The following is a 23,558-nucleotide window of genomic DNA, read 5'->3' as shown; positions in this document are numbered from 1 at the left end:
GATGGTCGACAATGTTAAGGTGGACACTCATTAGGTTGACCACTATTGGTCGACATTGACATGGTCGACATGGACAAATGGTCGACACATGAAAAGGTCGACATGCGTTTTTCAAATTTTTCCTTTCTTTTTTGGAACTTTTTCACACTTTACGATCCACGTGGACTACGATTGGGAACGGTAACCTGCCCGAGGCGCGAGCCATTCGAGGGGACGCGGTGCACTAATTGAGGTTCCCTGTCACTTTACGCAGAAAACGACACCAAAAAAAGTAAAAAAACTCATGTCGACCTTTTCATGTGTTGACCTTTCATGTGCCGACCATTTTCACGTGACGACCATTTGTCCATGTCAATGTCGACCAATAGTGGTCGACCTAATGAGTGTCGACCATTCATACCGGAACAGTATATTTATACCTCTAAATGGTTATGGATGTGTGAGAATTATTAGTATTCTTCATGCGCAGTAAATAAATAAATTAAAAGAAAAGATTAATCTGCATTGGGAAGAAAAAAACACGAGCTAATCCGCTGACTGGATCCACAGGATTGGCCAGCGATAATCGGTGATCTATTGGGGAATCAGGGAAAAAATGTTAAAAATGTCCGATTTGCCAATCTCTACCAGTTTCAGTTGGGATTGGGAATCTGGATATTTAAACATGTTTATATCTGATGTATGGGGGCCCTTATGAGTTAGGATCACTGAGTGGAGCTTGTATGTCTCAGGTGTGTAAAAAAAAGCACAATGACTTATTCTAATACTTATTCTCATTTTCACCCTTAGCTGCTGACCCTGCAAGATCTCTGCAAACAGACAGAGGGGAGTGGTGTACTGAACATCAGAGGCTCCACAGCCGATTGGATGTTGTAGAGGAGGTAATATCCAATGTTTGCATGACTTAAAGAAGAGCTGTCATACTGTAGATATGTAAACTCATGTGATAACCGGGAGAGGTGAACAGTTCTAGATTAAGGTCACATTGGCCTGGAAGTGAAATCTATGAAGAGCCTATTGTATGCCAATTTAGGGAGTGTGACTGGTGATGTGTGGGCGTGTGGTCTGCACAGGGGGTGTGGCTATCTATATGAAAGTAGTGGATAAATGAACATACTAGCCCCCCTCCCGTCAACCAGCCCCTGGCATTAAATAAATAAAACACCAGAACATACAGATGTAGCCACGTGTATTGTTTGTCATGACTGTCTTAGTCACGCCAGCGCCCCCAATGAGAATGTATTCAGCAGCAATGGTCACAGCTAGGCGCGCATGTATTGCGTGGCTACAATCTGTACAACAAAAAAAAGTACACACAGTAAACAAAGCCAAGATAGGTTATTTCCTACCTGCAGTGGCATCCTTGACATCTTGCTGCAGCTCTCAGCTGGTGATGTAAGCTCTCTTGGTGCTTTGAAGAGATGGGTAATAAGCAGCTGCATTTTACAAGTGCCAAATACTTATTCAATCACGCCCACCCTCCCCCTTTCTGGAACTGCCAGCTAACATAAAACACTAATATTTACGGGTTTCGCTCATTGCCCCTCCATAGTTCTCTCACTGGCACCTTCTTCCATATATCCGTTTGCCCCATTCCACAGCCCTCTCACTGCTTATTCTCCCTATATTTCTATGACTGCTCACATTACCCCACCACACCTCACTGCCCTTAATGTCTCCCAGCACTCCAATTCTTTCCTCCCACTACACTATATCAAATGCAGAACCTGTGTATAACAAAGTGTACCTCTCACCAAATCATATGACCTAAAATTAGCTTCCCCTCCAGAAGGTAGGCAGAGCAAACAATTGGATAGGACTCTCAGCTTGGCTTCCTACGTGGTACCACAAGTCTCAGGAACTCTTGGTTGCATCTGGCCTTCAGATAGCCTGGGTTTGTCGTGAGAAATCACTCTTGCTCCTATCTGCTGGTCATGGCAACTGTAAGGTATCACATATAGGGCACTGGCATTTCTATAAAGGGTGGAAGGTGTGCGCTGCACATGGATCCCCGGATTTAGGGGGGCCAACACAACACCCCCCCATTTAATTATACTTATCGCACCATTGACCCGGTGTTGTCTGCCGAGCTGCAGAAATCACTGGGAAAATGGCCACCGCGACTATTTTCCAGTGATTCGCGCATGCGCAATAAAGATGTCCCGTGATCACGCTGCAGGCGACATGTTCCTAGAAACCTGTGTATGCGCTGTAGACTCTTGCGCAGCGCCAGAGTCTACTGCACTGCTGGAGAGAAGGGAGCCCCATCGGAGCCTTCACACCGGCCCCCTCCTCTCTTAATGCACCTTTGATTTAGGGGTGTATTCATTATGTTATGTGTCAGGTGAAGTTAAGTGCAATAAGCATGTCGGAGGCGTTCATCATGCCTCATTTACTATAGTATTACTTTCAAAAAGCTGCTCTTTCTGCAGAGCCAACTTTTCAGACTTGTGATACTTGTCCCCTAAAGCTGCGGTGTCCCCTTTAAACCGCGCATGCGCCTTTAACATTTTTTTGCAGTGTGCCAGTGTATTAAATACTGACTGTAAGCCCCCCATAGCTGCAGCCCCCCGCGCCACCTGAGACTGTACTCTCAACTGTAAATAGAGACTGTAAGCCCACTGCTGAGACTGTACCTGCCACTGTAAATACAGACTGTAACCCCCCTTCCTGCTGAGAGTGGTTTGCTTGTGGTGTAGTGGGACATGGGGAGGGGGGGGGGGGGAATACAAGTGAACTGCCAGATAGAAGGAAACACAGCGGGTATGTAAATGGTAGCTTGTGAAACAACTGTATTGGGTGCTGTACACCATCTCAGAATGGTTTCAATAACACTCACAAGTTCTGGAAAAAAATAGATTTTTCGAACTTGATTATCGGCATAGGGGTATATGCAATTGCGGTCGAATTGCCGCGAAAGTCGAAAAACGGGACATTTTCTACAAAAAAAAAATGTCGAATTGGATTCGTCAATGCAATACAGTACTTTTCGTCAAAATTCCTTCCGTTTCAGATTCGACTTTTTTCAAATCGACAGTTTCAAAATTCGACATGTCTGCAATGGTCAAAATGCGGCTTTTCGACAAAAGTATATTCAATTGAAAAATGTCGATTCGACAACAGTGCTTTTCGACAGCAATTTCGTCAATTTCCTTCCGCCTCACTTTGCTGGCGGGATCTAATAAAAAAAAAATTTAAAATGTATTTTTTTTTGCTTTTTGGATTGCTAATAGCATATCTATTTATATCTGAAGGTATTATCTACTTGGTTTGTCTTTTTTTGACTCACAAGTATTATTTAATTGATTTTTTAAAAGAATATTTTTTTCTTCACTCTGCTGAGGGAAATGTACCCATGATTCCACAGTTTTACCCAGGATACACTTCTGCAAAGCCCCTCCTATCTCCTCACTCCTGTTTTTGAGACTCATGGGAGAGGAGCCATTACAGTCAGCTCTCTTGTGGAATCGTTTTTTTAGGACAATCCCTGCGTTTTAAAACACAATCCTATTTTTGTACTGACTACAATAATGGAGCCTTTTTCTGACCAGATTGTGATGTTCATGCTGGCTGCAAGCATGGAGGAAGTAAGGGCTGGTGAACATCAGAATCAAAGTCAGCAAATGTCTGCATTGGGTGAGTCAGTAGTGCGTGTTTCATTTCCACGTCCACGCCAGTATCGCACTAGGCGTGAACTGGAGGATCTCAGAGAGTTCGAGGTGATTCAAAATTATCACTTATCGACTCGCGACATATGTTCGCTGTACGCTCTGTTGGAGGCCGACCTGGAACCTTGGGCACGGACCAATCGCGCAGTCAGCGGTTTCCAGAAACTGCTGGCTACGTTACATTTTTTGGCGTCAGGCACATTCCAGCCTACACTGTCTCAAACATGCGATTTTTCACAGTCGACACTGTCGCGCTGTATAACCCAGGTCATTAGGGCTTTCCGCAAATTGACGATCCAGTTCATCACATTTCCAGATACGGACAGCGGATGTCGTGAGCCAAGATTTGTTGGGATAACCCGCATCGCCTATGGAAATGAAAAAAATGGTGGGTAATATACAAAATAAAAATAAAATTAAATCAATTAAAATAAATACCTAACAGCCAGCCACCCGGCATGTTTCCTGTTTCGAAATTGTCAAACAGCGATGACTGACTTAGGATGAAGGAGTCGTGAGACGATCCAGGAAATCCCACAAAAATATTCAAAAATTTCATGTTGACATCACAGACCGCCTGTATATTCATGGAATGGAAATGTTTTCGGTTCCGAAAACATTCTTCCGAATTCTGTGGCGGTCTGATCTGCACGTGGGTACAGTCAATCGCGCCCAGAACATTGGGAAAATTGTATTTGGTAAAAAAGCCTAATTTGATCTCACGACTCTTGACCCCATTGTCTAATCCTGTTGGTAGAGCAGAAAAACGTTACCAAGAGACACACAAAGCATCGAGGCAAGTAATTGAGCGTGCCTTCGGTGTACGTAAAAGCCGGTTTAGATGTTTAGACACTTCCGGTGGTGCTCTTTTGTACTCACCGCCAAAGGTTTGCGGCATGGTAAATGCATGTTGCATTTTACACAACATATGTGTCGCAAACCGTTTGCCGGTGACTCTTCGTCGCAGTGCTATCCGACGCGGGAACCGTTCTTCTGCTCTACTGGTGGGTATGGACGAAGGAGATGATTCCTGATGGACATTGATCCAAAGCTTTTTTTCCCACTGTCTGTGAGTATACTTGTAACATTTGTATTATCGTGTAAACTGGGATTGTAATATTCTAATAAAAAATCTTTATTTATGTATTTCAGAGTTTTACGTCCTGTTGATGCAGCTTCCCAGGCCTGTTTTCCAAGTTTCGTCCTGTTGACGACCTGTTACCCCCTGTTTTTTCCTGTTGTTGGGTTGCCGCAAATATTGGGCCCGTTTATCAAACTCTACCATGGGCAACCTACTTGTGATGTGGACCTGGACCTCCGCCATGTAGCAGACAACCCCCCTCAGGTGAGATGTATTGCCCAAAACTCCCTCCTGTCCAAGTCACCCCGGTATGTCCAAAGTGTAGCCCTCCAGCATTTGCAAAACTGCACATCCAATCATGCCCTGACAGCAATGCTTACGCTGTGTCAGGGCATGCTTGGATGTGTAGTTTCTCAAGTGCCGGAGGGTTGCATTTGGGACAAAGGCCACTGTTACCTGCTTGTGTCAAAGTGTCGCTTGTACCTTGTCTTTTCCATAGAAGGGTGACGCTATTTCCAATACCTGGAACCTCATACTATTCTCTTCCACAGGTCTTGCGGAGTATCCTTCCCAAGTGGCGTGGATCATCATGGGATGAAAAGGGACACGACAGTTCTCCTGCTGTACCATGGGCGACCTAATACCACTGCATCTCATATATTACATTTTATTTACTAATAATTTAAAGAAAAACACAAAACTTCTCATTTTAAAAATGTATTTAAGAAATATAATTGTATTTTATTTTGGAATAAAAAATAAAATGTAATAAAACAAAAAAAAGTAGTGTTTGTTCTTCTTTACATTCTTTTCTTGTGTAGATATCTGTGAAAAAAAAATCCATATTAAGTAAAGACACTAATGATGTCATGTTCATTCCTTTCCAAAGAACATTTGTGTAACCACACAGCCCAGCATGACCCATTGCTGGGCTGTGTGGTTCCACAAGGGCAGGCGGTCCAAAGTGGAATAGTGGTGTCAGTGGTCAGCACTTTGACATGCCTGCACTTGTGGAACCACACAGCCCAGCATGACCCATTGCTGGGCTGTGTGGTTACACAAGGGCAGGCGGTCCAAAGTGGAATAGTGGTGTCAGTGGTGAGCACTTTGACACGCCTGCACTTGTGGAACCACACAGCCCAGCATGACCCATTGCTGGGCTGTGTGGTTCCACAAGGGCAGGCGGTCCAAAGTGGAATAGTGGTGTCAGTGGTGAGCACTTTGGTACGCCTGCACTTGTGGAACCACACAGCCCAGCATGACCCATTGCTGGGCTGTGTGGTTCCACAAGGGCAGGCGGTCCAAAGTGGAATAGTGGTGTCAGTGGTCAGCACTTTGACACGCCTGCACTTGTGGAACCACACAGCCCAGCATGATCCATTGCTGGGCTGTGTGGTTCCACAAGGGAAGGCGGTCCAAAGTTTCTTGAATATATACATTGAAACATGGCTTTACTCACCTTGGTACGCACAACACGAACTACGCCGTCCACTTCAATTTTCCACCCAATCCTATGAATAAGCCAAAAATAAACACTAGTGAATAGTAAATTCACACAACAGTGAAAGCCTATTGTGCACCAATACAATTAGGAGTTTTTTTGCAAAAAAAAAAAGTGGTATCAGAATAGCTCTTTGGCCCATCATACATGTAGCCACAAGGAGCTTTCATCCATTACCACACGCGCCCGCATACATGCCCGCGCATGTATGCCTAGACAGAAAGCTCCTTGGTAGTATCCGGTCGAGAGTGGGGGAGCCCAACACAAACATAACATTATTAAGAAAAAAAAAAAAACTAATGGGAGGGGGAGAAAGGGATACATGAAAAGCATAAGAGTAAATAAAACAATACGACCGGGCTTATGGTGGTTGTCCGTCCGGATCCTCTTCTTCCTCCTGATGGGGCGTCGATGCCCTGGGCGGCTGGGGAGTGTGTTGACTTGGCCTCGGTGGCCGTGCGGGTGTAGATGATGCGGCCGGTGTTGGTGGTGGAGGCATCTGGTGGGTGGGGTACATCCCTGTATATAATTGGTACAGCTGTGACCGTCTATACCAGGATGGTGGTGGAGGAAGGGAAGGAGGCGTCCATGTGGCTTGTGATGGCAGAAGTGGTGGTTCACCAGCGTGTTGATGAGCTGGCTCTGGGAGCTTATCGTACATCATCTGCAGTGTGGTTGCGATGATCTGTTGGCTGGATGCGGAATGTCGATGGCTCTCCGACATGTTGTCAACGCTGTGTGCCAGGCATGATGTGTTCTCCACCAGCCGGTTGATGGATGTGGCCAGAACGTGAAGGATGTCCATAGTCTCCCTGTGATCTTCTCGTCTGGTCTTTTGCATTTCTGCCGTGCTGTCGGCATGAGCCTTTTGCATTTCAAGCAGACCGTTTGCCATCTTATCCATTGTCCTCTCAATGGCGTCCAGTCTGGTTCCAATGACAACCCGAAAACTATCCTGGCTGACATTCATCTCTGCTGCCAGGGTGTGTACCCTTTGAACATTTGAGGGATCCTGCCCTTCCAATTGCATTTGTGCAGCTGAAAAGAAAATGAGAAATTAGTATATTTGTTTGAAGGCTCACAATTCGATATTTACTCACACAGGGATGTAGAACAGCAGGCTGCTGCACTTCCACCCTGTCGTCCGACGAATCCTGTAGGAGATCCGGCCTGAAGAAGGAACCAATCCCCGACGCCAGTCCGCTGCTGGTCCGTGGCACCTCTGTTTGCAAAAGAAAAAAAAAATAAGATTTTACTCACCGGTAAATCTATTTCTCGTAGTCCGTAGTGGATGCTGGGGACTCCGTAAGGACCATGGGGAATAGACGGCTCCGCAGGAGACTGGGCACATCTAAAGAAAGATTTAGGACTATCTGGTGTGCACTGGCTCTTCCCCCTATGACCCTCCTCCAAGCCTCAGTTAGGAACTGTGCCCAGAAGAGCTGGCACAATAAGGAAGGATTTTGAATCCCGGGTAAGACTCATACCAGCCACACCAATCACACCATATAACACGTGATAGGAACCCCGGTTAACAGTATGATAAACAATTGGAGCCACTGAAGAGATGGCTCACAACAAAACCCGATTTTTGTAACAATAACTATGTACAAGTATTGCAGACAATCCGCACTTGGGACGGGCGCCCAGCATCCACTACGGACTACGAGAAATAGATTTACCGGTGAGTAAAATCTTATTTTCTCTGACGTCCTAGTAGATGCTGGGGACTCCGTAAGGACCATGGGGATTATACCAAAGCTCCCAAACGGGCGGGAGAGTGCGGATGACTCTGCAGCACCGAATGAGAGAATTCCAGGTCCTCCTCAGCCAGGGTATCAAATTTGTAGAATTTTGCAAACGTGTTTGCCCCCGACCAAGTAGTTGCTCGGCAAAGTTGTAAAGCCGAGACCCCTCGGGCAGCCGCCCAAGATGAGCCCACCTTCCGTGTGGAATGGGCTTTTACAGATTTAGGCTGCGGTAAGCCTACCGCAGAATGCGCCAGCTGAATAGTGCTACAAATCCAGCGCGCAATAGACTGCTTAGAAGCAGGAGCACCCAGCTTGGTGGGTGCATACAGGATAAACAGCGAGTCAGTCTTTCTGACTCCAGCCGTCCTGGAAATATACATTTTTAGGGCCCTGACTACGTCCAGCAACTTGGAATCCTCCAAGTCCCTAGTAGCCTCAGGCACCACAATAGGTTGGTTCAAGTGAAAAGCTGAGACCACCTTTGGGAGAAACTGAGGACGAGTCCTCAATTCTGCCCTATCCATATGGAAAATCAGATAAGGGCTTTTACAAGACAAAGCCGCCAATTCTGAAACCCGCCTGGCTGACGCCAAGGCCAACAGCATGACCACTTTCCACGTGAGATATTTTAAATCCACAGTCTTAAGTGGTTCGAACCAATGTGATTTCAGGAATGCCAAAACCACATTGAGATCCCAAGGTGCCACTGGGGGCACAAAAGGAGGCTGAATATGCAGAACTCCTTTGACAAAAGTCTGAACTTCGGGCAGTGAAGCCAGTTCTTTTTGGAAGAAAATCGACAGAGCCGAAATCTGGACCTTTATGGACCCCAATTTGAGGCCCGTCGTCACCCCTGCTTGCAGGAAGTGCAGGAATCGACCCAGTTGAAATTCCTCCGTCGGGGCCTTCATGGCCTCACACCAAGCAACATATTTTCGCCAAATGCGGTGATAAAGTTTTGCGGTGACATCCTTCCTGGCTTTGATCAGGGTAGGGATGACTTCCTCCGGAATACCCTTTTCCTTCAGGATCCGGTGTTCAACCGCCATGCCGTCAAACGCAGCCGCGGTAAGTCTTGGAACAGACAGGGTCCCTGCTGCAGCAGGTCTTGTCTGAGCGGCAGAGGCCAAGGGTCCTCTGTAAGCATCTCTTGAAGTTCCGGGTACCAAGCTCTTCTTGGCCAATCCGGAACCACGAGTATGGTTTTCACTCCTCGCCTTCTTATTATTCTCAGTACCTTGGGTATGAGAGGTAGAGGAGGAAACACATAAACCGACTGGTACACCCATGGTGTCACTAGAGCGTCCACCGCTATCGCCTGAGGGTCTCTTGACCGGGCGCAATATCTTTTCAACTTCTTGTTGAGGCGGGACGCCATCATGTCTACCTGTGGTTTTTCCCACCGGTTGACCAGCATTTGGAAAACTTCTGGATGAAGTCCCCATTCTCCCGGGTGGAGGTCGTGCCTGCTGAGGAAGTCTGCTTCCCAGTTGTCCACTCCCGGAATGAACACTGCCGTCAGTGCTAACACATGATTCTTTGCCCATCTGAGAATCCTTGTGGCTTCTGCCATCGCCATCCTGCTTCTCGTGCCGCCCTGTCTGTTTACATGGGCGACCGCCGTGATGTTGTCTGACTGGATCAGTACCGGCTGGTTTTGAAGCAGGGGTCTTGCCTGGCTTAGGGCATTGTAAATGGCCCTTAATTCCAGGATATTTATGTGAAGAGAAATCTCCTGATTTGACCACAGTCCCTGGAAATTTCTTCCCTTTGTGACTGCCCCCCAGCCCCGAAGGCTGGCATCCGTGGTCACCAGGACCCAGTCCTGTATTCCGAATCTGCGGCCCTCTAGTAGATGAGCACTCTGCAGCCACCACAGCAGCGACACCCTGGTTCTGGCCGATAGGGTTATCCGCTGTTGCATCTGGAGATGGGACCCGGACCATTTGTCCAACAGGTCCCACTGGAACGTCCTTGCGTGGAACCTTCCAAATGGAATTGCTTCGTACGAAGCTACCATTTTTCCCAGGACTCGTGTGCATTGATGTACCGACACTTTTCCTGGTTTTAGGATGTCTCTGACCAGAGATGACAATTCCTCGGCTTTTTCCAGTGGAAGAAACACTCTTTTCTGGTCTGTGTCCAGAATCATTCCCAGGAACAGAAGACGTGTCGTCGGGACCAGCTGTGACTTTGGAATGTTTAGAATCCAGCCGTGCTGTTGTAGCACTTCCTGAGAAAGTGCCACCCCCCCTATCAACTGTTCTTTGGACCTCGCCTTTATCAGGAGATCGTCCAAGTACGGGATAATTAAAACTCCCTTCTTGCGAAGGAGTATCATCATTTCGGCCATTACCTTGGTAAAGACCCTCGGTGCCGTGGATAACCCAAACGGCAGCGTCTGGAACTGATAGTGACAGTCCTGTACCACAATCTGAGGTACTCCTGGTGCGGAGGGTAAATGGGGACATGCAGGTACGCATCCTTGATGTCCAGGGATACCATGTAATCCCCCTCCTCCAGGCTCGCAATAACCGCCCTAAGCGATTCCATCTTGAACTTGAACCTTTTGATATAAGTGTTCAAGGCTTTTAAATTTAAGATGGGTCTCACCGAACCGTCCGGTTTCGGTACCACAAACATTGTGGAGTAGTAACCCTTTTCTTGTTGAAGGAGGGGTACCTTGACGATCACTTTCTGTGAATACAGTTTTTGAATAGCCACCAACACTGCCTCCCTGGCAGAGGGAGTTGCCGGCAAGGCAGATTTTAGGAAACGGCGGGGGGGAGACGTCTCGAATTCCAGCCTGTACCCGAGATACTACTTGAAGGACCCAGGGATCCACTTGTGAGAGAGCCCACTGTGTGCTGAAAAACCTGAGATGTGCCCCCACCGTTCCCGATTCCGCCTGAGCAGCCCCAGCGTCATGCTGTGGACTTACCGGACGCAGGGGAGGACTTCTGCTCCTGGGAACTAGCTGTGTGCTGCAGCTTTTTCCCCCTACCTCTGCCCCTTGGCAGAAAGGATGAGCCTCTAGCCCGCTTATTTTTCTGGGGCCGAAAGGACTGTACCTGATAATACGGTGCTTTCTTTTGCTGTGGGGTAGCCTGTGGCAAAAAGGTCGATTTCCCAGCAGTAGCTGTGGAAACGAGGTCTGAAAGACCTTCCCCAAAAAGTTCCACCCCTTTATAGGGTAAAACTTCCATGTGCCGCTTGGAGTCGGCATCACCTGACCATTACCTAGTCCATAACCCCCGTCTGGCGGCAATGGACATAGCGCTTATTTTTGTTGCCAGCCGGCAACTATCCCTCTGTGCATCACGCATGTATAAGACCGCGTCTTTAATATGGTCAATCGTTAGCAAAATATTGTCCCTATCCATGGTATCAATGTTTTCCGACAGGGAGTCTGACCACGCAGCAGCAGCACTGCACATCCAAGCTGATGCAATAGCGGGTCTCAATATAATGCCCGTGTGTGTGTATATAGCTTTTAGGGTACTTTCCTGCTTTCTATCAGCAGGTTCTTTTAGGGCGGCCGTATCCGGAGACGGTAGTGCCACCTTCTTTGATAAGCGTGTCAGCGCTTTATCTACCCTAGGGGGAGTTTCCCAGCGTGACCTATCCTCTGGCGGGAAAGGGTACGCAGCCATTAACCGTTTAGAAATGATCAATTTCTTATCTGGGGAAGACCACGCTTCCTCACACACCTCATTTAATTCGTCAGATGCAGGAAAAACTACTGGTAGTTTTTTCTCACCAAACATAATACCCTTTTTTGTGGTACCTGGGGTATCATCAGAAATGTGTAATACATTTTTCATAGCCTCAATCATATAACGGGTGGATCTATTGGAGGGTACACTCGTCTCATCATCGTCGACACTGGAGTCGGTATCCGTGTCGACATCTGTATCTGTCATCTGAGGTAGCGGGCATTTTATAGCCCCTGATGACATTTGAGACGCTTGGACAGGCACAAGCTGAGTAGCCGGCTGTCCTATGTCGTCAAACCTTTTATGTAAGGAGCTGACACTGTCACGTAATTCCTTCCATAAGTCCATCCACACTGGTGTCGACCCCGCAGGGGGTGACATCACATTCACAGGCATTTGCTCCGCCTCCACATCATTATCCTCATCATACATGTCGACACAGCAGTACCGACACACAGCAGACACACAGGGAATGCTCTTACAGAGGACAGGACCCCACAAAGCCCTTTGGGGAGACAGAGGGAGAGTATGCCAGCACACACCAGGGCGCTATATAACACAGGGATATCACTATACAGAGTGTTTTCCCCTATAGCTGCCTATATATTATATATATATATATATATATATATATATATATATATATATATATATATATATATATATACTGCGCCTAAATTGTGCCCCCCCTCTCTTTTTTTACCCTTTCTGTAGTGCAGGACTGCAGGGGAGAGCCAGGGAGCTTCCTTCCAGCGAAGCTGTGAGGGAATAATGGCGCCAGTGTGCTGAGGGAGTTGGCTCCGCCCCTTTTTCGGCGGGCTTTCTCCCGCTATTTTATCGTTTCTGGCAGGGGTTAATATACACCTATATAGCCTCTGGGGCTATATATGGTGTTAGTTTTGCCAGCCAAGGTGTTATTGCTGCTCAGGACGCCCCCCCCCAGCGCCCTGCACCCATCAGTGACCGCAGTGTGTGGTGTGCATGAGGAGCAATGGCGCACAGCTGCAGTGCTGTGCGCTACCTTGGAGAAGACAGAAGTCTTCAGCCGCCGATTTTCCGGACCACCTTCTTGTTTCTGGCTCTGTAAGGGGGACGGCGGCGCGGCTCCGGGAACGGACGACGAGGTCGGGTCCTGTGTTCGATCCCTCTGGAGCTAATGGTGTCCAGTAGCCTAAGAAGCCCAAGCTACCACCACTTAGGTAGGTTCGCTTCTTCTCCCCTTAGTCCCTCGTTGCAGTGAGCCTGTTGCCAGCAGGTCTCACTGAAAATAAAAAACCTAAACTATACTTTCTTCTAGGAGCTCAGGAGAGCCCCTAGTGTGCATCCAGCTCAGCCGGGCACAGAAATCTAACTGAGGCTTGGAGGAGGGTCATAGGGGGAGGAGCCAGTGCACACCAGATAGTCCTAAATCTTTCTTTAGATGTGCCCAGTCTCCTGCGGAGCCGTCTATTCCCCATGGTCCTTACGGAGTCCCCAGCATCCACTAGGACGTCAGAGAAATTAAAGTTAATAAACTATACAAAAATGGTGACCCCTCCCCCCCCACTCCCCCCCCCAAAAAAAATACAAACCTTCTCCATCCGGTGGTGCCGCTGCTCCAGGAGCTTCACTTGTCCTCAATTCTGGAGACTTTTCAAGGGTCTGGCTGGATACTTCTGCACGGCTGTCTTCAAACCCAAGAAAAGTCTCGTCCGTTAACCCTGTAGACTCAAACAGTTCGGGTGATGGGTCCACAAGGGTAGTGTCTTGTTGAGGCTCTTCGGTCACAGTGCCAGAGCTCCTGGAGAGATGACGAGCTGGTGATGGCCTGCGCGCAGGAGATGTACTTAGGCGCCCAGCTGGTGGTGTGGTCGCCGACGGTGTCTGGCGCACAGGTGACGTTCTGTACGCTGATGTCTGGCGCGCAGGTGATGGTCTGTGCCCTGACGATATCTGGCGCGCAGGTGACTTTCTGCGTGCTGACGATGTGTGGTGCGCAGGTGATGATCTGCGCGCTGCTGATGCTTGCTGCGCAGGTGATGGTCCGCGCGCTGCTGCCGATGCCTGCTGCGCAGGTGATGGTCCGCGCGCTGGCGATGGCCTGCGCGCAGGTGATGTCCTCTGGGCAGGCGTTTCTGGGGAAAAAGAACAAACATTAGCAAATAAAAAAAAAGATTAGTGCAGCTCATCTGAAAGTATTCTTACCATCAGACCTCCTTTTGGACTGCTTGGCTCCCGCCGTCTTCCGTCTTCTGGGAGGTTCTTCCTCCTCGGGAAAGCCAGCAGGACGGCTAGAGTCCACACCTCCGCGAACTCCTTGGACCATGGCAGTGTTCATGCGCCTTTTAATAACGTCCTCCCAGGGTAGCCACTTCAGATTGAGAGCCGGACCACCTCCCGTAGCTGTCTCATGTCGGCGCTGAATCCCCATCTTCTTCTTGGTCTGTCTGCGGCAATCACTGTACCGCTTCATGCAGTTTCTGGTGCTCCGGCGGTTTCCAGATACTGCAGTGACTTGTCTCGCGATGGCATCCCATATGTTTCGCTTGGTCTTAGCTGCTATGGTCTGTGCCCTTTGTCCATACAGAACGTCGTAGGACCTGTCGACGCCATGCACTAGGGCACAGTTTTCCGCCTCAGTGTATCTGGGTCCACGCGGCTTCTTCTATCCTGCGTCTTCACCAGAGGCTTCCTCCTCCGACTGATCCTCTGGCTGGCTTCTTGCCTTTAGGGATTAAAAAAAAACCATGCATTTAATAAGATCGGTATGTACCTGTGAGTGTCAGTATCCCTGGCAGTGCGCAAAGATAACTGTAGGTGTGCATGGCAGTGCGCAAACTAGGGTGTGTCAAGTTGGATGCTATTGTGTCTGTAGGTGTTGTCAGTATTTACCTGTCTAGGCCTTTTCTTTTGCTTCTGTCTTTGGTCCCTTGACGAACGTGGCTGGTCACTGGATGTCTGTTCGGTCGTATCCTCCTCCTGGGTCGGCTCCCACTCCTCATTGCTGTGCAGGGAAAGTTCTTCTGAGGGGTGGGGGGAAGGGGGGGATCGGGGCCGCTTGTCCCTGGACATCTCTGTTGTAAAAAGAAAAAAAATATATTTTTACAAATTTAACACACATTACAAAATTACATGCAACCACACTTCATGCTGCTGGGACCCCAGTGCTCAAGCAGGACCAAACAACAAAAAAATTAAAAAATTAGAAAAAAACCACAGCCAAACAAGCCAAAACCCCCCCATACAAGCATCCCTGCACATGGTGGTGGTCAACCAGTGCTACAAAAGGAGCAAAAAACTTGCTTTGGAAACAAACTACACCACATGTCGGCCACATGGCAGAAACCGACACGGTCAAAGTCAGCCCAAACAAGCCAAAAAGTACCTCCAGCATGTGCAGGCATGCACCAGTGCTAAAATATGAGCAAAAAAACATGTTTTGGGAACAAACGACATCACGTCGACCACATGTTGGATACCGACACACTCTAAAATCACACCAAACAAGCCAAAAAGCATCCCTGCACATGCTGGAGGTCAACCAGTGCTAAACTAGGAGCAAAAAACATGTTTTGGAAACAAACTACACAACATGTCGGCCACATGGCAGAAACCGACACGGTCAAAGTCAGCCTAAACAAGCCAAAAAGTACCTCCAGCATGTGCAGGCATGTACCAGTGCTAAAATATGAGCAAAAAAACATGTTTTGGGAACAAATGACATCACATGTCGACCACACTCTAAAATCACCCCAAACAAGCCAAAAAGCATTCCTGCACATGCTGGAGGTACACCAATGCAAAAGCATGACCCAAAAAACACTTATGAAAAAAAAAAAAAACGTGAAAAACTACCCCCAAACAAACAACTTCCAAAAAAACATGCAGCAATACAAGCAGGAGATATACACATACCTGCACACATATACATACCCCAAACACCCCAAAGCAACACCACATGTACACCTCATGGCACCACCCTCCCCACTACACAAACACATACATGCAACGCCAGACCACATGTGTACTTACCTACAAATGTAGAAATCGCTCCAAAAACGACTCTCCTCCGGGGTAACAGGTATCCTCCTGTCCGTCCTGGATTAAAGCCTGCTGGGTGTCCAAACGATACCACAGCAAACAACACCAATTTGCTAGCTCTGCAGCACCTCACCTCCACTCTGCAGGTTCACAAAATGGCTGCTGAGCACGCAGCAAACAAGCCCTATTAAAGGGCTCAAAACGGCGGTAAGTCGAATCCAGGACGCCCACTACTCGACGATTGGTCCGCTATTCGACAAGGGGAGTGTCGAATGAGTTTTGTATTGCATATGTCGAATTCATGGTCCCGGGCGGAGGGTTTCGGCTGTCGAGTACAGTTGAATCCTAAAACGAACTAAAAAAAGACGCAATTCAGCCAGAATTGCATATACCCCACTATTTCCACATCCTTGTACTAAAATATAGGAACAATGGAAATGATTGGGGGAGAATTATAACCAGGAGATAGAAGTGATATCTCCTGCCAGTGTCGGACTGGGGCATGAAGGGCCCACCTGGGGGAATGCAGTGGTAGGGGCCCATAGTGGTGTGGTCAGTCTCTAGAGGGGTGTGGCTAGTCACCACAGAGGCTTGTCTAATCATTGGGGAGTGTATAGTCTAAGCCCCTTGATAAATATACATAGTAAATCCTTTAGAATGTAAGCTCTCACGAGCAGGGCCCTCTTCCCTCATGTGCTTATCCTTTTTCTTACTTTAATAATCTTCAACTGCACCACATCCAGCAGTCTTCTGCCACCTGATACTTATTCCAGTGTCATCTGCTGATGTAACTATGTTTATCTACCCTGTACTTGTCCTATACTGTCATCAACTGTAAGTTGCTGTTTTCCTGTTTGATTATTTATGTACTCTGTAATTGGGCGCTGCGGAACCCTTGTGGCGCCATATAAATAAAGGATAATAATAATAATAATAATACAGCTAATGCATGCATAATAATGTACCAGATTAATAACAGCAATGTACTGTAGAGAATGCACCATATTTCAGTGCAGTATAAGGTAACATATGTATAATTTTTTAATTCTAGAACCAGATCCCTAGAGGATGAGGTGGGCCCCCCTGGCAGGGGGGCCCACCGGTGGTTTCCCCTGTACCCCTGTGGGCCAGTCCAAGCCTGTCTCCTGCATTACACAGTTAAATGAATGGCACTGAAGCCTAATGCCAGTACTGACGGGAGACACGTGTGCTGAGCGATCTTAACACAGACCGCTCAGCACACATCTCTCCCCCCCCACTCAGCACAGCGCGATGTGTGCTGAGGGAGGGGGGCGCTCACTTTACACAGCGCTGAAGTGAGCGATCCGCTAGATTGAGCCTACATGCAGCCTCAATCTAGCACCGGCGATAGCTATCGCTGGGGGGCATACACACGACAGATCCGTGCTTAAAATCTAAGCAATCAAGTCAGATTGCTTAGATTTTAAACACAGATCTCTCCGTGTGTACCCACCTTTAGTTTCTACAAAAATAGGTAAAAATGTAAATTTTCACCTACTTTTGTAGAAATTGAGGGATGATGAATAGACTCCATAATGAAGAAAATTTTCAACAAGCCTTAAGATGCATACACACTGCAGAGAAAATGAGCAGTCCACCTGCGGAACTCCCGACCAACCAACCGACCCCCCCCGGTAGACCGCCCAGTCGCTCTATTCTATTTTTCTGCATGTAATGAATACTCTGTTCCCTATGGTTCTTTTATCTGAAGAAATTCCTAGTATACGCAAGAATACCTGGCCAGTAAAGCGGATTCTGATATACATACATGCTATGCTGTATGTAATATACGTGCTGGCTATTTCCCCCAGGAATCAGCAGCACTGTGTGCATGACAGGCACCGTGCAGCACCCGGGACTCTGTATAAGGCATCACACTCCTAAGCCCACCCCCAAACTCCCATTGGCTTCTTTCACAGGAATCGGGAGTTTAGAAGAAGTGTGATGCCTTATGCTGAGTCCTGGGTGTCGCAGTGCTGCCGATCCCTGGCCGGCCAGCCAGCATATTATATAAATCAGAATATTTATGTTTATACGGGTTGGTATTGCGTGACCGGCGGTCACCTGCACTATATGGTCGGCGCTACAGCCGGCGCTGCCCCCAGAGCATCTGCACTTCCTCAGTAGGGATTACACAAGAAGAAGTGATTCATCTTTTAAAATCATGCTGTTGTCCATAGGTTTTCCATGCCTACAACTTGATTGAAAGACTGGAAAAATAGGGTCAAGTTAATGAGCAGTTAACGAACAAGGAATTCAAAGGGTTTGCACATACTGTAGACATGAAGGAGGAAATTGTAGTAATGGGTTTAATTCTTCACGTGTGCAAAAGTCAAAGTAGATAAATATCATGTCTATTTTAAATAACGTACAAAATCTAAACAACATTCACCTCTACCAGGCAGACAGCACCACCTGGTGTCTTCTAACAGGCTGGGCAGGATGTGCCAGTACTCTTTCATCTATTGCCGGAATAAATGGTTTTGGGATTGTTCCCGGCATCACTACGTTGCCGGAGAAACATAAATGGAAAATGATCTTATAGAGAAATAACTTTCACATGGGGATGCCTCTGTACATGAGGTTTGTGTCTACATTCCTCATGCTGTATAAACATAAACAGAGTATAAACAAATGTAATCTCTGTGTTTAGCAAGTGCAATACTCTGGAGAAACATAGAAATGTACACTTTTTACACATATGTTACAAATAAAAATATGAACTAAAAAAAAGTACCCCAAAAAAAATGCAACATGTTTTGAACATTCCCCAGGGAGGCAGATGTACTAAGCTGTGGAGAGAGAGAAACTACCAGCCAATTAGCTCCTAACTGGCATGTTACAGGCTGTGTTTGAAAAATGACAGGTAGAAGCTGATTGGCTGGTACGTTATATCTCCAAGGCTAAGTACATCTATCCAGTACGGGATGGACTGTGTTTTGTCAAACAGATCAACACACACAAGCAGCAACAGGACATTTAGTTTAAAATTACTAAACTGAACTACTATTATTAACATTATTTTATATAGCACCAACATTTTCCATCACTAACATATTCTATTGCGCTTTATAATTCTGAACAAAAAAGTCAAAAAATAGGATTTTAAATACCTACCGGTAAATCCTTTTCTCGTAGTTCATAAGGGATATTGGGGACACGTTAGTACGATGGGTATAGAGCGGGTCAACAGGAGCCAGTGCACTTTTAATTTCTTCCACTGGGTGTGCTGGCTCCTCCCCTCTATGCCCCCTCCCACAGGCAGTTATAGGTAAAACAGTGCCCAAAGGAGAAATGACATACTTGAGAGAAGGAACATAACAATGAGAAGTGTGGTGAGATTTATACACCAGCACACCATAACATAACTGGGCCAGCAACAGTTGGCAACATAAACAGCAACGGCTGAACAGGTAACACCTAACAGAGAACCTGCAGAAAGTCACCGCACAGAGGCGGACGCCCAAAATCCCTTATGGACTACGAGAAAAGGATTTACCGTTAGGTATTTAAAATCCTATTTTCTCTAGCGTCAATAAGGGATATTGGGGACACATTATACAGGGGTGGCCAACCCGCGGCTCTCGAGCCGCATGCGGCTCTTTCATCCACCGCATGCGGCTCAGCCGGCTCCTGGCCACTGCTGCCCTGGCCCCCTTCCCCCGTGCTGCTGCTGTCTGTGAGGGGAGGAGAGCGCAGTGTGCGTCTCTCGTTCCCCTCACTCTCCGGCGGCGGTCCGTGAGCCAATCAGAGCTCGCGGACCGGCAGCTAAGGCTGCCGGACCGCAAGCTTTGATTGGCTCACCGACCGGCGCCTAATTGAAGAGAGACACAGCTGCCGGAGAGTGAGGGGCAGGAGACGCACACGCTGTGCTCTCCTCCCCTCACAGACAGCAGCAGCGGGGTGAGCAGCACGGGGGGGGGGGGGGGGGGGGGGTTCCGACTGGGGAGACATGTATATCTGGCACTGGGGGGCATATCTGGCACTGTGGGGACACTGGTATTGGGGGCATAGCTGGCACTGGGGGGACATATTTATCTGGCACTGGGGGGAATATCTGGCACTGTGGGGACATATATATCTGGCACTTGGGGCATAGCTGGCACTGGGGAGACATGTATATCTGGCACTGGGGGGCAAATCTGGCACTGTGGGGACACTGGCATTAGGGGCATAGCTGGCACTGTGGGGACATATATATCTGGCACTTGGGGCATAGCTGGCACTGGGGAGACATGTATATCTGGCACTGGGGGGCATATCTGGCACTATGGGGACACTGGCATTGGGGCATGGCACTGTGGGGACATATATATCTGGCACTGTGGGGACATGTATATCTGGCACTGGGGGGCATATCTGGCACTGTGGAGACATGTATATCTGGCACTAGGGGCATAGCTGGCACTGTGGGGGCATATATATCTGGCACTGGAGGCATATCTGGCACTGTGGGGACACTGCATTGGGGCATAGCGGACACTTTGGGGACATATATATCTGGCACTAGGGGCATAGCTGGCACTGTGGGGGCATATATATCTGGCACTGGGGGGAAATGTATATCTGGCACAGGGGGCAGAGCTGGCACTGTGGGGACATGTATATCTGGCACTGGGGGCATATCTGGCACTGTGGGGACACTGCATTGGGGGCATAGCTGGCACTGTGGGGACATATATATCTGGCACTGGGGGCATATGTATATCTGGCACTGGGGGGACATGTATATCTGGCACTGGGGAGATGTGTATCTGGCAGTGGAGGCATATCTGACACTATGGGGACATATATGTATCTGGCACTGTGAGGCATATATGTATCAGGCACTGTGGGGACATGTGTATGTGGCACTGTGGGGACATATGTTTCTGGCAGAGTGAAGGCACCCATTTTTTGACATTTTTATATGTATGTGGCACTGTACTGGGGCATTATATGTATTTGGCACTGTACAACATGAATAAAAACGGAGTTATGACACAAGGTCATACTCCTACAAACGTCATAACGAAAGGTGTGCGCACAAAATGGGGTGTGGCTTTGTGAAAACTAGGCCACGACCCCATTTTTGCACGCGCGCCGAAGTCGCGCGCATTATTCTGCCTCTTGCCCTTGGCTACAGATCTTTTCTGGCTCTTTGCCTCTGACTGGTTGGCCACCCCTGCATTAGTATGATGGGGATGTTCCAAAGCTTCCAGAATGGGCGGGAATGTGCGGAGACATCTGCAGCACCGCCTGCCCAAACTGGGTATCCTCTTTGGTCCAGGACAGTGATTTTCAACCTTTTTTTACTCGCGGCACGCCGAACAATATTTTAAATACCATCAGTTCCCCACAGAAAAAACAAAACACACATTGGCCGTCACAGTAAAAAAAAAATCCACACATACATTGGCCTAACAGAAAAAACAATCACATTGCTCCCCACATAAATCATGTTGCTCCCCACATGAATTATTCACATTGTTCCCCCCATAAATCCATATTATCCCCACATAAATCCTATTGTTCCCCACAGGAGAAATAAAATAACAAATATTTGCCCCTACCGGTCAGCTGTCCTCCTCCGTGTCCCTCAGTGGCGGGCGTTGTTCATAGTGGAGTGCTGCGAATACTGAGCAGCTGGCGGTCGGGCAGGTGTGGATGTGGGTGGGCAAGGAAAGCTGTGTATGCATGCGGGAATTGGAAGATGTGTATGCAGGCAGATGGGCTGGCTAGGTGGTGAGACACGGCGGCCGTGACCTATGATGTCTTCAAGGCATAGGTCACATCCAGAGCACGACTGATCCTCTAAGAAGAGCCCAGGCCAACAGTTCACTCTGAAGGTGCAGGAAGCTGCTCTGGCTCCGCGGCACACCTTGCAACTGGTCATGCCGTGGCACACTGGTTGAAAAAGCCTGGTCCAGGATATCAAACTTGTAGAACTTCACAAAGGTGTTCTTCCCCAACCAGGTAGCGGCTCGGCATAGTTGCAAGGCCGAGACACCACGGGCAGCCGCCCAGAAAGAGCCCACCGATCTAGTAGAGTGGGCCTTTAGAGACTTAAGAACAGGTAAGGCTGCCGACACATAGGCCTGTTGGATAGCAAGTCGAATCCAATGAGCAATAGACTGCTTTGAAGCAGGGCAAACCTTCTTCTGCGCATCATACAGCACGAACAAGGAATCAGTCTTTTTGATCCGAGCTGTACGCTTGACATAGATCTTCAAGGCACGCACAGCATCCAATGCCTCCAGAGGGAGTAGAAGCGTCAGAACAGGATGGAACCACAATAGGTTGATTCAGATGAATCGTGGAAACAACCTTCGGCAGGAACTGCTGTCTAGTATGGAGCTCCGCTCTGTCCTCGTAAAAGATAAAATTGGACTTTTATACGATAAGGCACCCAATTCTGAGACACGTCTAGCAGAAGCCAGGGCCAGTAACATCACCGTCTTCCATGTGAGGTACTTGTCTTCTACCGGCATCAGAGGTTCAAACCAGGAGGACTGTAGAAATCGTCATACCACATCCAAATCCCAAGGAGCCGTAGACGGCACAAATGGAGGTTGGCTGTGAAGCAAGCACCCCTTGCAAGAAGGTCTGAACTTCAGGCAGTATAGCCAACTTCTTTTGGAAGAAGATCGAAAGAGCTGAAATTTGAACCTTAATGGATCCAAGACGTAAGCCTTGATCCACTCCAGCCTGCAGGAAACTAAGAAATCTTTCCATATCGACGCCAGATATTATGATAGTGTTTCGACGTCACAGGTTTTCTTGCTTGCACCATAGTGGCAATGACCTTTTTGGAAAGTCCCTTGTGAGCTATGATGTTACGCTCAACTTCCATGCCGTCAAACGAAGCCGCCGTAAGTCCAGGTAGATGAAAGGTCTTTGTTGAAGAAGATCTCTTCTGAGTGGTAGAGGCCAAGGGTCTTCGACAGACATGTCGAGAAGATCCGCGTACCACGCTCTCCAGGTCCAATCTGGGGCAATCAGAATTGCTTGTACTCCTTGATGGTGGATCCTATTGAGCACCTTGAGGATCAACGGAATCTGAGGAAATATGTAGACCAGCTGGTAAGGCCAAGGCGACGTCAGTGCATCCACTGCGCATGCCTGAGGGTCTCTGGTTCGCAAGCAATAGGAGTGAAGTTTCTTGTTGAGGCAAGATGCCATCATGTTGATCTGGGGGCAACCCCACCGGTCGATGATCTGTTGAAACACTGGAGGATGTAGGCCCCACTCCCCTGGGTGAAGATCGTAGCGACTCAGGAAGTTCGCCTCCCAATTGTCCACTCCCTGAATGAAGATTGCGGACAGTGCTAGTGCATTTCTTTCCGCCCAGAGGAGTATTCTTGATACTTCTCACATGCAGGCTGTTTTTTGTCCCTCCTTGTCGATTGATGTACGCCACAGCCGTAGCGTTGTCCGACTGTACCTGGATTACTTGATCTCGGAGCAGAAGGGAGGCCTGAATCAGGGCATTGTAGATAGCCCAAAGTTCCAGAATGTTGATCGGAAGTACAGTGACAGTCCCCCCATCCTCTCATCCGTCATGAGGAGAATCCAATCATGAATTCCGTAGCATCAACCTTCCTGGAGATTGGAAGACTGCAGCCACCACAGGAGTGAAATCCTGGCCCAGGGGGACAGTTGAATCACCCGGTGCATCTGAAGATGGGATCCGGACCATACTGGATGGCCTCGTACGAGGCTACCATCTTTCCCAACAATCTTATGCAAAGATGAATAAAAACTTGAGTCGGTCAGAGAACCATGCGAACAATTTCCTGGAGAGTTCTCACTTTGTCCTCT

General features: G+C 48.1%; 1 protein-coding gene across 2 annotated transcripts in view; it reads left to right on the top strand.

Annotated features, from left to right (window-relative positions):
- Positions 1–23,558, top strand: part of LOC135055088 (placenta-specific protein 9-like) — a 145,928-nt gene that overhangs the window by 97,425 nt on the left and 24,945 nt on the right. For both annotated transcript variants that reach the window (XM_063958733.1, XM_063958734.1), the window contains one exon: positions 790–881. In XM_063958733.1, the coding sequence (XP_063814803.1) occupies positions 790–881 (92 nt within the window). The remainder of the gene's footprint in view (positions 1–789; positions 882–23,558) is intronic.

This window comes from Pseudophryne corroboree, chromosome 3 (genome assembly GCF_028390025.1).
Source record: "Pseudophryne corroboree isolate aPseCor3 chromosome 3, aPseCor3.hap2, whole genome shotgun sequence".
NCBI classification, from domain to species: domain Eukaryota; kingdom Metazoa; phylum Chordata; class Amphibia; order Anura; family Myobatrachidae; genus Pseudophryne; species Pseudophryne corroboree.
This window is presented reverse-complemented; position numbering and strand designations above follow the sequence as displayed.